Source organism: Mobula birostris, chromosome 22, assembly GCF_030028105.1.
Source record: "Mobula birostris isolate sMobBir1 chromosome 22, sMobBir1.hap1, whole genome shotgun sequence".
Lineage (NCBI taxonomy): Eukaryota > Metazoa > Chordata > Chondrichthyes > Myliobatiformes > Myliobatidae > Mobula > Mobula birostris.
Genome location: NC_092391.1, coordinates 24,344,406 through 24,362,340, shown reverse-complemented (window position 1 = coordinate 24,362,340; position 17,935 = coordinate 24,344,406). Strand labels below are relative to the sequence as shown.

General features: G+C 45.1%; 1 protein-coding gene across 1 annotated transcript in view; it reads left to right on the top strand.

Annotated features, from left to right (window-relative positions):
* Nucleotides 1-17,935, top strand: part of LOC140186272 (laminin subunit gamma-3-like) — a 140,288-nt gene that overhangs the window by 39,933 nt on the left and 82,420 nt on the right. Inside the window, exon 2 of the mRNA XM_072240329.1 lies at nucleotides 7,635-7,939. Within this exon, the coding sequence (XP_072096430.1) occupies nucleotides 7,635-7,939 (305 nt within the window). The remainder of the gene's footprint in view (nucleotides 1-7,634; nucleotides 7,940-17,935) is intronic.

Genomic DNA, 17,935 nt, shown 5'->3' with positions numbered 1-17,935 from the left:
TTTAGCAAGGCATTTGATAAGGTACCCCATGCAAGGCTTATTGAGAAAGTACGGAGGCATGGGATCCAAGGGGACATTGCTTTGTGGATCCAGATCTGGCTTGCCCACAGAAGGCAAAGGGTGATTGTAGATGGGTCATATTCTGCATGGAGGTTGGTGACCAGTGGTGTGCCTCAGGGATCTGTTCTGGGACCCCTACTCTTTGTGATTTTTATAAATGTCCCGGATGAGGAAGTGGAGGGATGGGTTAGTAAATTTGCTGATGACACAAAGGTTGGGGGTGTTGTGGATAGTGTGGAGGGCTGTCAGAGGTTACAATGGGACATTGATAGGATGCAGAACTGGGCTGAGAAGTGGCAGATGGCATTCAACCCGGATAATTATGAGGTGGTTCATTTTGGTAGGTCAAATATGATGGCAGAATATAGCATTAATGGTAAGACTCTTGGCAGTGTGGAATATTAGAGGGATCTTGGGGTTCGAGTCCAAGGGACAGTCAAAGCTGCTACGCAGGTTGACTCTATGGATAAGAAGGCATACGGTGCATTGGCCTTCATCAATCGTGGGACACAAGGAAATCTGCAGATGCTGGAATTTCAAGCAACACACCTGACGAAGGGTCTCGGCCCGAAACATCGACTGTACCTCTTCCAATAGATGCTGCCTGGCCTGCTGCATTCACCAGCAATTTTTATGTGTGTTGCTATCAATTGTGGGACTGAGTTTAAGAGCAGAGAAGTAATGTGGCAGCTATACAGGACCCTGGTCAGACCCCACTTGGAGTACTGTGCTCAATTCTTGTTGCCTCACTACAGGAAGGACATGGAAACCATAGGAAGGGTGCAGAGGAGATTTACAAGGATGTTGCCTGGATTGGGGAGCATGCCTTATGAGAATAGGTTGAGTGAACTTGGCCTTTTCCCCGATGGAGGATAAGAGGTGACCTGATAGAGGTATATAAGATAATGAGAGGCATTGATTGTGTGGATAGTCAGAGGCTTTTCCCCAGGGCTGAAATGGCTAGCACGAGAAGACACAGTTTTCAGGTGCTTGGAAGTAGGTACAGAGGAGATGTCAGGGGTAAGTCTTTTACACAGAGAGTGGTAAGTGTGTGGAATGACTGCTGGCGATGATGGTGGAGGCGGAAACGATAGGGTCTTTTAAGAGACTCCTGGATGGCTACATGGAGCTTAGAAAAATAGAGGGCTATGGGTAAAGCCTAGGTAGTTGTAAGGTAGGGACATGTTCGGAACAGCTTTGTGGGCCGAAGGGCCTGTATTGTGCTGTAGGTTTTCTATGTTTCTATGTTATCTAGGCCCCCATCATCTGTTAGTGCCAGCAGGGTGGGTCTGTCACAGTTCAACAATGAAAAGTTGACAGGCTTTAACAGTAAAACAAGAGATGGCTCGGGTACGGTTGACACCCATTCCCATGAGGAACAAAGAAAGAACAATCAAATCCCGAGCTCCCTGAATAATAAAAGAAAAGCAGAAGAAATGTTGTATACAGCAAGTGTCAGGTTGTAAATACAAGTGAGTAACAGTGGAGTTTACATTTAACATTGGAGACTGGGGGGGGGGGGGTGCAAAAAGATTACCTGTTACTGTAAATGGGAATCCAAATGTCTTCCATGGACATATAAATAATAGTAGCAAATAGAGGAGTGGACTTATTAAGGATAAAATTGAGAACTTGACATAGATGCGGAGGGATCTAAATATATTCCTCGCATCATTCTTCACCAGGGAAAAAGTAATAGTGAAGGAGGAGATGGCTGAGAAAGGACGGAAGTTTCTGTCAGCAATTTTGTAGAAAAATGATTCTAATTAAGACCAGATAGCTTGAATTTGTAAAGGACAAAAGGTATTTAATTAATTTTGTGGAATTGTTTGATGAGATAACAGACGGAATTAACGAGGGTAATGTAGTTGTTGATAAGGTGCCATGTTCCAGGCTTAGAGCAAAGCTGAAGCACGAAGCGCAAATGGGATGTTGATATAATGTATGTAATGTTTGCTGATCAATCTAGACTTGGGGAAGCAATGAACAATTTGCTAAGTAACAGGCAAGAAAAGGTTGTGATGAACGGTTGTATTTTGGAGGAAGAGGAACAGTGGCATTCCCCGGGGATTTGCTAGATTTTATTAATCTTTGTTAATGACCATGACTTACGGTTGTAAGACTCAATTTCTCAGTTTGTAGATGAGTATTATAAACTGTTACGGGTAATGATAGATTGTGGCAGTCTATATCCTGGTCGATTGAACAGGTAGATCCGTGGTGGATGGAGGCTGATACAGAGGAATGTCTAGTGATATCTTTTGTTAGGAGACTCTGTACTTAAAGTGACTTTAAGTATCATAAGATGGCGGAAAAAGGGCCAATAACATCATGAAGGATCCCGCCTACACCGCTCGTGGACTGACTGTCCCACTCCCATCCGGGAGGAGGCTATGTAGCATCCACGCCAGGACCACCAGACTCAAAAACAGTTACTTTCCCTAAGCAGTAAGGCTGATCAACACCTCCACCCACTAACCCACCCCTCCACGCCCATAACTTTATCATTGCCTGTCAGTCACCTTAAGTATAGACTCCCCTGTGCCTAGTGTCACTTTATGGACATAAATCAATCTATGTATATAAGCTATCTTATGTATATTTATGCAACACACACAAAATGCTGGAGGAACTCAGCAGGCCAGGCAGCATCCATGAAAAAGAGCACAGTCGACGTTTCGGGCTGAGGCCCTTCATCAGGACTGGAGAAGGAGATGAGGAGTCAGAGTGAAAAGTGGGGGGGAAGGGAGGAAGAAGACAGTGTGATAGGTGAAACCGGGAGGGGGAGAGTTGGGGGGGGGGGGTGAAGTAAAGAGCCTCACTCCCATTCAGAACCCAAACAGTCCTTCCAGGTGAGGTGACACTTCACCTGTGAGTCTGTTGGGGTCATCTACTCTATCCGGTGCTCCCAGTGTGGCCTCCTGTATATCAGGGATACTCAACGCAGATTGGGAGACGGCTTCCCTGAGCATCTGTGCTCTGTCCACCAGAAAAAGTGGGGTCTCCCAGTGGCCACCTATTTCCTATTTTATTTCGACTTCCCACTCTCATTCTGACACATCCATCCATGGCCTCCTCCACTGTGGCCACGAGGCCACACTCAGTTGGAGGAGCAACACCTTATATTCTGTCTGGGTAGCCTCCAACCTGATGGCATGAACATCGATTTCTTGAACTTCCAGTAATGCCCCCCTTCACCATTCCCCATTCCCACTTCCCTCTCTCAAATTATCTCCTTACCTGTCCATTATTTCACTTTGGTGCTCCTCCCCCTTTTCTTTCTTCCATGGCCTTCCGTCCTCTCCTAACAGATTCCCCCTTCTCCAGCCCTGTATCTCTTTCACCAATCAACTTCCCAGATCTCTACTCCACCCCCTCCTGATTTCACCATCACCTTGTCGCTCTTCCGCCCCTCCCCCCACCACCTTACTCCTCATTTTTTTTTCCCAGTCCTGATGAAGGGTTTCAGCCGGAAACATTGACTGTACCCTTTTTCATAGATGCTGCCTGGCCTGCTGAGTTCCTCCAGCATTTTGTGTGCGTTACTTGGATTTCCAGCATCTGCAGATTTTCTCTCGTTTATAGAAATTTACTGTGTTTTTTAAAAAATATATTATTGTGTTCTGAATCTTACTGTGTTCCTTTCTGTGCTGCATTGGATCTGGAGTAACAATTATTTCATTCTCCTTTACACTTGTGTACTGGAAAAGACATTAAACAATCTTGAATCTTGAATTAGAGACTGTGACTGTTTTCTTTGGAGTAGAGAAGACTGGGGTAGATTTGATGGAATTTTATGAAATGACCAACGGGTTGGACAGTGATATGAGGGGAAACAATTTTACAGAAGATGTGAATTGGATCTGGAATACACCTCTGCAGATATAGTGGTGCAGCTTTGACCGTGCCATTCAAGAAGGAATTGGAAAGAACTATAAGACTATGGAGAAAAGACCAGTGGGTGGAACTAGGGGACTAATCTAGTAGGAATCAACACTGATCTGATGGGCCAAATGGCCTCCTTACATGTTGTAATCAGCAAATGATTTTGTGACTCCACGATATTCCATTTGACTGAATACAGTAGCAAGTCCCACCAACACTCGGTAACATTTTGCATTTACAAATAAACAGACAAACTGGGCTGGAGGTTTGGTAACACTGACTGTGTGCCGGAAACATTTAAAGAATTCTGTCTGAGATTGTGCCTTTTGAGATCTTCAGCACAAAGTAAATAAAACTTGCACTCACGCCTTTTGAAAGATGTCTGTTGATGTCTGGCAGTGTCTCCTATTCAGATGGTGACCCTCTGACTGTCTGGCCAGTGGTTTATTGACAATCTGTTCATCTTGAGTGTTGGGTGTTGTTCTCATTGATTGCTGCTGTGCATGTTTTTGGGGAATATTGCTTATTACTTATTTACAATTAACAGCAAAAAAAGATTATTGATGAGGCAACTGAGTTATTTCTTTAAGCCTCAAGGCTCGTGGGTTAATGTTTTGAGTTGGTGGAATGAGGCATTATTGCACGTTGATGGAAAGCTCATTACCAAGAATGAAATAAAATGATGTTGCTGCCTTATGTTGGGTCGTTTGTACCCAAGCTTTTGATGGGTACCAGGGATACGTTGTACATTAATCACTGCTGTGTGTACGGTGGCACAGCCAGTCGAGCCTTACTATCCCAGTGACCTGCGTCCACTCCTGACCTCTGGTTCTAATTTGTGCAGAGTTCGCATGTTCTCCCGGTGGTCGTGTTCTTTTCTTCTGAGTGGGCCAAGGCTCTCATTCTGTATTATATGTCATTATGACTTGACATAAGGTGGAGTCAGTGGTGACCAGTGGCCTAGGAAGCCTGTAAAGTGGAGAGGGTCCTCTCTCCCTCTGGGCGTCTATCTGGAAACCACAGGAAGAGACAGGCTTGTACTTTGGCCGTGTAACCCAGAGGTGTTACCAATGAAGCAATTCTCGTGAGGAACTGATTTATGGATGGGAAAATCCCACCAAAAGCAGTTCTGTCGTGAGACAAGCAAATGTTTTTGAGTGGGGGTAGAGCAGAAACGATGGCCTGATCTCCCAGTTCCCTTCTAAAGAGCCTGCTGCTTGGATCAGGATGGCCCAAGTTGGAACAGAGTTCTGTGAGAAGCAGATTGAAGTAAATCAGCAGCAACATGTGGCGGAAAGCTTCTGGGTGAACTCAGCAGGCCAAGGGATGTTCTCTATTTCAGGTTCGGAGTCAGCATCAGGACGGAGAGTGGGGAGGGGAGATGACCAGTGTCCGAGTGGTTCCACCCATTGCCCATCTTCTATCTCCTGGCTCTTTCCCTCCACATTCTCAGCGCAATATAGAGACTCGACTTGAAATGTTGACCATCCTTTTGACTACAGAGATACTGTTTGATCCCTGACTTCTTCCAGCAGTTTGTCTTTTGCTCCTGTCTCCAGCACCTGAGTCTCTTCTCTCCCCCAGAATAAGATGTGTTATTTTCCCTTTTCCCTCTCTCACCTTATCTCCTTACCTGCCCATCACCTCCCACTGGTGCTCCTCTCCCTTTTCTTTCTTCCATGGCCTTCTGTCCTCTCCTGTCAGATTCCCCCTTCTCCAGCCAATCAACTTCCCAGCTCTTTACTTCACCCATCCCCCCCTCAGCCTCACCTTGTGTTTCTTCCTCCCCTCCCCCCACCTTCTAACTCTGACTCTCATTAAAGGGTCTCGGCCTGAAATGTCAACTGTACTCTTTTCCATAGATGCTGCCTGGCCTGCTGAGTCCCTCCAGCATTTTGCATACGTTGCTTGTATTTATATAGCCTCCCTAACACAGCAGACTCTTCACCTAGAATTGTTCAAGTGAAAAATGACTCCAGCCCACATAAGGAGTTTATAGTTCTGTCAAAGATTTCATAGTAACTCTAAAGCTAAGGGCACTTTCATTCTGAAGACGTGACTGTCAGACATGAGCATTGAAAATTGATGATGCCCAAGTGGCTGAACTTGAGGTGCAGAAATACCTGGGTCATTTGTTGGGCTGCAGTTGGTTACAGGCCGTCCCCAGGTTACGAATGCCAGACATACAAACGAGCATCTAAGGCAACAGTGGTACAGATTTGTCACACAAGACAAAGGAGAAGTAGGCCATTCGGCCCATCGAGTCTGCTCCGCCAGTCTACCATCAGCTACACTATTCTCCCATCTAGTTCCAATTTCCGGTTTTTTCCCCATATCCTCTGATACCCTGACTAATTAGATACCTATCAATCTTCTCCTTAAACACCCTCAATGATTGGGCCTCCACAGCTGTATGTGGCAATGAATTCCATAACCCCACGATCCTCTGGCTAAAAAAAATTCTCCTCATCTGTTTTAAATGGATACCCTCTAATTCCAAGACTGTGGTCTCTTGTCCTGGACTCACCCACCGAGGGAAACAGCCTTTCCACATCTACTCTGTCCAACCCTTTCAAGATTCGAAATGTTTCTATGAGATCCCCTCTCATTCTCCTACACTCGAATGAATACAGTCCAACAAGCGCTCCTCATATGTTAGCCCCTGCATTCCAGGAATCATCCTTGTAAATCTTCTCTGAGCTCTCTCCAACATTTGAACATCCCTTCTAAGATAGGGGGCCCAAAACTGCACACAGTATTCCAAATGAGGTCTCACCAGTGCCCAATGTCAATGGCTACAGGGCTGCAGCTCTTTGGCGGGGTTTTCTGATGGCTACCATTTCAATTCAACTTCCCATTCCCATTCTGACATGTCTACACATGGCTTCGATGTTGTCATTTAAAGTTACAGTGGATAGCTATATGGACAGAAAAGGAATGGAGGGTTGTGGGCTGAGTGCAGGTCGGTGGGACCAGGTGAGAGTAAGAGTTCAGCATGGACTAGAAGGGCCGAGATGGCCTGTTTCCGTGCTGTAATTGTTATATATTATATGAACACTCCTGACTTACAAACTTTTACAATAATGAACAGTTCGCAGGAACTGATAACCTGTACAGAAGGTAGGAACAAGGAAGGCCATGGAAGCATTTGACATGAGGATAAGTATTTAAATATTCATCATTTTAAATCTTTCTGAGTCTGCTTTCAAAGCTAAAAGTTAAAAATAAATTTATTGTGAAAGTATATATATGTCACCATATCTATTTACTTGTGGGAATTAACAGTAGATACAAAGAATCACAATAGAATCAATAAAAATCTACACACAAGGATTGGCACACAATCATTGTACAAAAGAAGATAAATTGTGCAAAAAAAAACCCCAAATAATATTAATAATAAATAATATTGAGAATAAGAGTTATAGAGTCCTTGAAAGTGAGTTCATGGGTTGTAGTGAGCTGAGTGAAGTTAGCCACGCTGATTCAGGAGCCTGATGGTTGAAAGGTAATAACTGTCCCTGAACTATGACACATCAACACAAAACCAGTTGGAGTGTCTTGGTGGTGCATTGCCTGACATAAACAAGGATTGGCAACACATTGGTGCTGTGTCACCGACATTTCCGAGCAGTTTACAAATGTCTCTAAGCAAAGCTACAAGTTTGTTTTATTTGTTGTTACTTTAGGAAAGTCGTTTGAGATCACCTACATCCGACTGAAGTTTCACACCAGCAGGCCGGAGAGTTTTGCCATTTACAAGAGGACGAGGGAGGACGCCCCCTGGACTCCCTACCAGTTTTACAGTGCTTCGTGCCGTCAAACATACGGCACCTCTACCGGGGTCTTTCTCCGTCCGGGGGATGAAGAGCGAGTACCATTCTGCACTGAGGAGTTCAGCGACATCTCCCCTCTGACTGGAGGGAATGTGGCCTTCTCCACCTTGGAAGGGAGACCCAGCGCTTACAGTTTTGACAACAGCCCTGTGCTGCAGGTAATCAAAGCCTTGGCCCACCTGGCCTCAAGGGATATCTTCGTTATAATTCTCTTGCCAGCTTAAATGTCGGTGGGTAGCCCTGAGTCAGATGATTTTTGGTTTGTGTCCCATTCCAGAGATCATAGCCATATAGCCTAGGCTTGGTGATGATCTGATGTCAGTCCTGCAGCAGTACCGCACTTCAGGCTTTGCAGATCTTTGGATGAGATATCAAACTGCCAGGTAGCTGTAATCAATCTCATTATGGTGCTTTTAAAAGGAGTTATAAACCATTGCTCAATGTCCTGGCCAAAATTTATCCTTCCACAACAGAGAAGAAATAAGACCATAAGGAACAGAAGCAGAATTAGGCCATTTGGCCCATCAGGTCTGCTCAGTCATTCTATCATGGCTGATCCATTTCCCTCCCAACCCCATTGCCCTACCTTTTCCCCATAACCTTTCATATCCTCATTTATCAAGAGTTTCTGCCTTAAATATACCCAATGATCTAGCCTCCACAGCCGTCTGTGGCAACGAATTCCACAGATTTGCCTCCCTCTGGCTGAAAGAAATCTTCCGGATCTCCATTCTAAATGGACGTTGTGCCCTCTGGTCCTAGACTCCCCCCACTATAGGAAACATCCTCTCTACCTCTATCTAGGCCTTTCAACATCTGATAGATTTCAATGAGATTCCCCCCCCCCCCCCCCACATTCTTCTAAATTCCAGTGAGTACAGGCCCAGAGCCATCAAATGCTCCTCATATGATAAACCTTTCATTCCCGGAATCTCTCTTGTGAACCTCCTTTGAACTCTCTGCAATATCAGCACATCATCTCTTAGATAAGCAGCCTGAAACTGCTCACTCCAAGTGAGGCCTCACCAGTGCTTTATAACACTAAATCCTTGCTTTTATAGTCTAATCCTCTTGAAACGAATGCTAAAGTTTCATTTGCCTTCCCCACCACCGATTCAGCCTGCAAGTTAACCTTTAGGGAACTCTGCATGAGTACTCCCAAGCCCCTTTGCAGCTCAGATTTTTGAATTTTATCCCATTTATATCATAGAGCATAGCACTGTATGCGGCCTTCGGCCCACAATGTTGTGCAGACATCTTATACTCCAAGATCAATCTTGGCCAGTGGTGTAGTGGCATCCGCACCGGACTACGAGGTGAGTCATCCTGGGTTCGAATCCGGTCGGCTCCTTGAACGCTTTCCATCCATTTCAGCATCGAGCTGGCAACTCGGCCTCATAAAAAAACAGGCAAATGCTAAACAATGTCAAGGCGGCCGCCCGATGCGCCAGGAGGCTCAGAAAGGGACAACAACAAGATCAATCTAACCTGTCCTTTCCCTCTGACATAGCCCTCCATTTTCCTCTCATCCATCTGCCTATCTGAGAGTGCATTAAATCTTCCTAATACATCTGCCTCTACCACTGCCCCTGGCAGTGTATTCCTGACTGTTTATTACCTTGGTGTCTGTGGGAGTTCGCACAAGGAAATTGGTTGCTGTGCTTCCAATAAAAGTACTTCATTGTCTGCGGTGTTTATTGGGACTTGAGAGAAACCTTTTACTGTTTTTGCAGAGTGCACTGTGTAACGAGGAACCAATAATGCTGGGGATTGAGATGGCTGCTATTTTGAGACCTCAGTGTTGGCATCATCGTCCACTCCTTATAGTTGATACCAACGGGATGTACTTCCGAGAGTATAAAGTACTCTACAGTACAATATGTATACTTCTCCCTGGATGTTACAATTTATATGCAAATAGATATGCAAAGAATGAACTCTGCTCTCTCAATAGATTACTGCCAAATAGATACTGTATGAGTTAAATTATACATGTGCATGGAGACACACACACATACACACGTATTTTGTATGTGTGTGAGAGAGAAGTTGGGTTGATTTCCCCTGCCTGGCCCTTTCATCTCTAATAAAGCAGTCTAGTCTGCATCTGAAAAGCATCCTATAAAGCACACTATAAGCCTTCTCATTTCCTCTGCCTCTCAGATTGAAGTTTGCCAATTAGTGGGAGATTTGGGATAATTCTTCCTGCAGACGTGTGGGAATTTATCTTGAGATTGCCTCAAGTTATGGCACCACATTAAAGCCCTTTGTCCAAGATGAGATGCTGATTACTTTCAAAGATGCACTTCAGACAGGAGAGATGGGCAGTAATTAAGGTCAGATTCCCCTCTGCCTCTTGACCCTCCTCTCCTTCAAGATCACAGCACTGGCTCCCTTCCGGAACTTGTAAGGAGACCGTTGCAGAGTGGATGCTCAGTCAGGACTGACCTGCACGCTCCTCCCCAAAACTGCCACTGCAATTACTTTATGACAAGTTTGCATAGATTGCGAAAGAGAACCAGATGTGGCATTTCCTCCGTGTTTGTGAGAAAAGGAACTGCATCCCCCAGACTGTTCTGTGCGTCATATTTCCACGCCAGTGTGGTCTTCTCTTCAGGGGTAATGGCAAACCAGTTTTCTACTGAGTGGGAAGCGGAGATGTCCAAACCTGAGCAACCTTGGCCAACCTCCCCTCACAGATGAAGGCCACTGCAGTTCATTATTTGCTGTTCTTCTGCCTCAGTTGGTGGAGGTTGTGTGTTAAGTACTTCACTAGACACTTCAGCACATAATCCAAGCTGGGACTCCAGTGCCAGTCCTGAGTGTGTGGTGAAGTCTGAATCTAAGACCCAACCTGTCCCTAAGGTAAAATACCTTAAGGCCAGTGTATCATGAAGATGCAAGGACTTTTCCTGTCTATACATTAACAAAGCAGATTGTTCAGTCATTATCATAGTAATGTTTGTAATACCCAAGCGTACAAGTAGGCAGCCATGTTTCTTACATTATACGATTACATTACATTAGTTACTTCAATGACTGTAAAATGCTCTGAGACTGGCCAAGTTCTGAAATAACCTTTATGCTTCTTTTCATGTCACTCCACGGTCTAGCCTCTCCTTATCACTGTCACGTTCCCCTGCTCTATAAATCTCTTAGACAATGGTTCTTCTTGGACTGTGGACTTTTGCTCACCCTTGTATTTAATTGGTGCACCATTGGCAGCTACCTAAACCAGCAATATATAACTTTTATTGAGGAGAATGCCAATAAACAATCCCAATCACTGCTGAGAACCTCTCGCATGAAATGCTTAATTTCAGTCTCACATAACCATACTTTGATACTTCAGGTTCAAGTTCATGAAGACACGACTAACAGCTTCAATTACAACCAAACTTCAACAGGCCAAGTGTGGTCATCTCAAAGTTCAAAGTAAATTTATTATCAAAGTGCATATATATCGCCATATACCGTACAGTACAACCCTGAAAATCGTTTTCTTGTGGGGGTACTCAATAAATCCAATAACCATTATAGAATCAATGAAAGAACTCACCCAACAGGGCAGACAATCACTGTGCAAAAGGCAACAAATTGTGCAACTACAAAAGAAAAAAAACTAATAATAGTAAATAAGCAATAAATATCAAAAACATAAGATAAAGAGGCCTTGAAAGTAAGGTCATGGGTTGTGGGAACAGTTTGGGGGCAAGTGAAGTTGGGTGAAGGAATCCCATTTGGTCCAGGAGCCTGATGATTGAGGAGTAATCACTGTTCCTAATCCTGGTGATGTGAGTCCTGAGGCTCCTGTAGCTTCTTCCCAATGGCAGCTGTGAAAAGAAGGCATGACTTGGGTGGTGGGGATCCCGAATCATGGGTGCTGCTTTTCTGAAACAGCACTCCATGTAGATGTGCTCAATGTTTGGGGAGGGCTTTACCCGTGATGGACTGGGCCGTATCCATTAATTTTTGTAGGATTTTCCATTCAATTTTTTTTTGCCGTGTGCCTGCACCTGTGCAAGTTTGTGCGTGTGCGTCTGCGTGTCTGCGCGTCCGTGATGATGTCTTTTTCATAGCTTTTACAAGGTGTGGAGCGAGAGAGAGAGAGATTATGTGTGGCACGCCATACCTCACACAGACACTTTCGCAGTATTTTCCCTTTATTTTATGAGGTTGAGTTGCGATCCCGGGTCCGGCGCCGATGTTGTTATGTCACCAGTCGGCCCAGGATTTTCCATTCAAAGGCATTGGTGTTTCCATATCAGGTTGTGATGCAGCCGGTTAATATACTCTCCACCACACATCTATAGAAGTTTGTCAAAATTTTAGATGTCCTGCCAAATCTTCACAAACTTCTAAGGAAGTAGAAGCGCTGCCGTGCTTTCTTTGTAATCACACTTACGTGCTGGGCCCAGGACAGCTCCTCTGAAATATTAACATTGAGGAATTTAAAGTTGCTGACCCTCTCCACCTCTGATCTCTGATGAGGACTGGCTCATAGACCTTCGGTTTCCTCCTCCTGAAGTCAGTAATCAGCATGTAAAATAAAAGGAATGATATTTGATTTCTGAACCTTTAGCAGGACTCAGTAATTGCCTGGATCTTGTATCCTACTTGTTTCTTGTTTTTTTTTAATCGATCTTTAAGCTGTTTACTGTTTACAACTTCAACACTCCTTTGCAAAGCGTATTTGCTAAGATGTATTTTTTACTCTAATTTATTTAGTCCTTTCTATGTTTTCTCTCATTAGCTCCTCCACAAATCACTTGTTCCAATTCTTATTCTTCACTAAATAGTTAACATTTAGGAGAAGGATAATTTCTATTCCATTTAGTTGCAATTATAAGTCCAAAATATGTTTTTTTTAAATTTAGAACTACAGCATTGTACAGACCCTTCCGGCTCACGAGCCCTGCCTCCCAGTTACACCCACGTGATCTGTTAAACTACTAGCCTGTATGTCTTTGGAATGTTTCAGGAAACCAGAGCCCCCAGAGGAAACCCATGTAGTGACAGGAAGAACGTAAAAACTCCTTGTAGAGAGCGGTGGAATTGAACCCTTGTCGCTGGCACTCGGACTGCTAACTGTTCCGCTGCCATGTTCTCCAACCGCCAGCAGAACTTAGAACACTTCAGAGGAAAGTGTCCCACATTTAGTTGCAAGTTTCACTTCATTGCCTGCTGCCCTCTGTTGCCTCCACCTGTCACCTCCCAGCCTCCGTCGCGATTCTCATTCTTCCCTCCTCAATCTGCTTACCAGCACTTCATCTGGTTACTAGCTCTTGCTCCATCCCTTTCCCTCACCCCATTGCCCCATAGCCTTCAATTCCCCGATCTTTCAAAAAACCTGCCTTCTTTCAGTCTAATGATGAGTCTCGACTGGAAACGTCGATTGTCCATTTCCCTTTACAGGTGCTGCCAGTCCTGCTGAGATCTTCTGGCAGCTTGTTTTTTGCTCTGTGTTCCAGTAACTATTGTCTCTTGCACCTCCAAGAAAATGCCCTTCCTCTTTTCAGCCTCTGAGTCACAAGATCACAAGAAAATAGGCAGAGGAGGAGGCCTCCACACCATTGAAGCCTGCTCTGCCCTTCACTCTGATCATGACTGATCTGGCCTCAATTCCTCCTCTATGCCAGGTCCACACAACATTCAGTTCCTCAATCTTTCTCAGATCTATCTATCTCCGTTTTAAATAGAATATGTCAAATGATTTAGACTCCACGACCCTGGAAGCAGAGGATTCCTGAGATGTGTTATCCTCTCAGAGAAGAAATTTTGATAAACTTTAAATGACTGCCCTCGTAGTTATAGCTCCTTGTTTGTGACTCTCCAGCTAATGAAAACATCTCAACATCTACACTATCAAGGAATAATAAAGGTAAATAGTAAACAGTTGAAGGCCAGGAACTGATCCCTTGTGAACTCCACTCATTATATTTATTCCCTCCAGCCTGAAAAGGATGACTTATTCCAACTTTTTACTTTCTGTTTTCATTAAACACTATCACACATGCTCCAATGTCTTGACTTCTTCATTAATGCACCAAGTGCATTGATGACGTCACTGTGTCCAAGACCATCACTACATGCACTAACCAGAAGCCATGGATGACCGCGGAGCTGCTTGCGCTGCTGAGGACCCGTGACTCCGCCTTCAGAGCAGGCGATAAGGCAGCCCTAACAACAGCGAGGGCCAAATTGTCCCGGGCCATCAGAGAGACAAAGTGTGCTCACACCCAACGAATCCACAGCCACTTCCAGGACAGCGGCGACACTGGGCGCATGTGGAAGGGCATTCAGGACATCACCAACTACAGGAGAACACCACCTGCCTGTGCTGGTGATGCCTCCCTCCCAGATGCGTTGAACAACTTCTACGCTTGTTTTGAGGCGGAAAATGACGTGGTGAGGAAGACCACTCCCCCTCCCACTGACCGGGTGCTGTGTCTAACCGTGGCCGATGTGAGGAGAGCACTATGCAGGGTCAACCCACGGAAGGCTGCTGGACCAGACAATATTCCTGGCAGAGTGCTTAGAGGATGTGCAGACCAGCTGGCAGAGATTTTCACTGACATCTTCAACATCTCCCTGAGCAGCGCCATCATTCCAATGTGCTTCAAGGCTGCCACCATCGTCCCCGTGCCGAAGGAGTCTTCAGTGTCCTGCCTCAATGACTACCGTCCTGTTGCACTCACATCCATTATCATGAAGTGTTTCGAGAGGCTCGTCATGAGGCTCATCATACCCTGCAGCCCCCCTCACTGGACCCCCTGCAGTTCACGTATTGTCCCAACTGCTCAACAGATGATGCCATCACCATCACCCTCCACCTGGCCCTCACCCACCTGGACAAAAAAGACACGCACGTTCGAATGCTGTTCATAGACTTCAGTTCAGCATTCAACACAATCATTCCTCAGAAACTGATCGGAAAGCTGAGCCTACTGGGCCTGAACACCTCCCTCTGCGACTGGATCCGAGACTTCCTGACCGGGAGACCTCAGTCAGTCCAGATTAGAAGCAGCATCTCCAACACCATCACACTGAGCACGGGGGCCCCCCAGGGCTGTGTGCTCAGTCCACTGCTGTTCACTCTGCTGACCCACGACTGTGCAGCAATACACATCTCGAATCACATCATCAAGTTTGCCGATGACACGACCGTGGTGGGTCTCATCAGCAAGAACGACGAGTCAGCATACAGAGAGGAGGTGCAGCAGCTAACGGACTGGTGCAGAGCCAACAACCTGTCTCTGACTGTAAACAAAACAAAAGAGATGGTTGTTGACTTCAGGAGAGCACGAAGCGACCCCTCGCTGCTGAACGTTGACAGCTCCTCCGTAGAGATCGTTAAGAGCACCAAATTTCTTGGTGTTCACCTGGCGGAGAATCTCACCTGGTCCCTCAACACCAGCTCCATAGCCAAGAAAGCCCAGCAGCGTCTCTACTTTCTGCAAAAGCTGAGAAAAGTCCATCTCCCACCCGCCCCTCCATCCTCACCACATTCTACAGAGGTTGTACTGAGAGCATCCTGAGCAGCTGCATCACTGCCTGGTTCAGAAATTGCACCATCTCAGATCGCAAGATCCTGCAGCGGGTAGAGAGGTCAGCTGAGAAGATCATCGGGGTCTCTCTTCCCGCTGTTAAAGACATTTACACCACACGCTGCATCCACAAAGTTAACAGTATTGTGAAGGACCCCACACACCCCTCATACAAACTCTTCTCCCTCCTGCCATCTGGCAAAAGGTACCGAAGCATTCGGGCTCTCACAACCAGACTGTGCAGCAGTTTTTTCCCCCAAGCCATCAGACTCCTCAATACCCAGAGTCTAGACTGACAGCTACATCATTATTTATTATATTGTAATTTGTCCTTTACTGTGCCTATTGTCTTGTTTATTAATTATTGTACTGCCCTGCACTGTTTTGTGCACTTTATGTAGTCCTGTGCAGGTTTGTAGCCCAGTGCAGTTTTTATGTTTGTTTTACCTAGTCCAGTGTAGCCTTGTACTGTCTCACATAGTCTAGAGTAGTTTAGTGTTGTTTCATGTAGCACCAGGGTCCTGGAGGAACATTGTTTCATTTTTACTGTGTACCGTACCAGCAGCTTATGGTCGAAATGACAATAAACTTGATTTGACTTGACTTGACTTGACTTGAGCCTCTTAAGTAGCATGTTTTCAAACGCCTCTTGGAAATCTAAATGTACTACAATAAACAGGCCCCACTCTACTGATCATCAAGTCACATCTTCAAAGGATACAGTCAATTCTGTATGTAACTCGCATCCAGTGGGAGTTACTCCCAGGTGAAGTTATTATTATTTTACAAAACAAAAAATATTTTCAAGTGGGCAGCACAGTAGGGTAGCAGTGAGTGTAATGCTATTAATGTGCTAGTGACCCGTGTTCAATTCCATCACTGAGTGTAAGGAATTTGTACTCTCTTCCCGTAAGCGCATGGGTTACCTCCAGCTGCTCCCAAAGACATTCGGGTTAGTAGGTTAATTGGTTACACAGATGTAACTGGGCAGCGTGGACCCGGAGGGCCGGAAGGGCCTGTTACCATACTGTATCTCTAAATAAAATAAAAAATAAAATTAAAGCCAGTTTTTCTGAAGGTGAAAGGAAATAGTTTAGGAAGTTTGCTAACTTGCCTTGTTTCATGTTGGCTTTTTGATGTTTACCTCTTAAGAAGCCACCAACCCCTCTTTCAATTCAAGATATTGAATAAATAAGAATTTTAAGGAGCTAAGGCTAGACGCCTGACCCCATCTGAACGGGACAACCCCCCCTACTGCTAAGTTGGAAGCTCTGAGATGGGTGTGACTCATTTCCTCCCCTAAGCTCCAAAATTGTCTCTCAAAAAGGCACAACTTCATATTTTAAAAAAAAGTTTGGAATGCTCCTTAAAACCTCTCTCTTTGGCCATCTGTTCCAATGTTCTGCAACTCTGAAAGGTTTTCTTTGATGATGTTCTGAAGTGCCTTGGGATGTCTTGCTCTATTGAAGGCACCTTAAAGATGTATGCTTTGGTTACACAAATGCTATTTTCTGAGAACTACATTGTGACTTTTGGATTCAACTCTCCTCCCCTCCAAGCTAGTGGCAAAACCTCAAAATATGATTGAAGAACTTGGAAACTTCCCTCTTTCTTCCTGATACAGCTGTTCTACTTTTATTGTTATCAGTTTTTTTTTATTAGCGAGAGGATATTTACTGTCCAAATCTGGGTTTGGCTTTGATACATACAACATAGAAAACCTACAGCACAATACAGGCCCTTCGGCCCACAAAGTTGTGCCAAATACGTCCCTACCTTAAGAAATTACTAGGCTTACCTATAGCTCTCTATTTTACTAAGCTCCATGTACCTATCTAAATGTCTCTTAAAAGACCCTATCGTATCCACCTCCACCATTGTTGCCGGCAGCCCATTCCACTCACTCACCACTCTCTGAGTAAAAAACTTACCCCCGACATCTCCTCAGTACCTACTCCCCAGCACCTTAAACCTGTGTCCTCTTGTGGCAACCACTTCAGCCCTGGGAAAAAGCCTCTGACTATCCACACGATCAATGCCTCTCATCATCTTATACACTTCTATCAGGTCACCTCTCATCCTCTGTCGCTCCAAGGAGAAAAGGCCGAGTTCACTCAACCTATTCTCATAAGGCATGCTCCTCAAACCAGGCATCATCCTTGTAAATCTCCTCTGCACCCTTTCTATGGCTTCCACATCCTTCCTGTAGTGAGGCAACCAGAACTAAGCACAGTACTCCAAGTGGGCTCTGACCAGGATCCTATATAGTTGCAACATTACCTCTCGGCTCCTAAATTCAATTCCACGATTGATGAAGGCCAATACACCATACGCCTTCTTAACCACAGAGTCAACTCGTGCAGTTGCTTTGAGCGTCCTATGGACTTGGACCCCAAGATCCTTCTGATCCTCCACACTCCCAACAGTCTTGCTATTAATACTGTATTCTGCCATCATATTTGACCTACCAAAATGAACCACTTCACACTCATTTGGGTTGAACTCCATCTGCCACTTCTCAGCCCAGTTTTGCATCATATCAATGTCCCGCTGTAACCTCTGACAGCCCTCCCCTTCACTGCATAGTGACGTGACCAACTCTGGTTT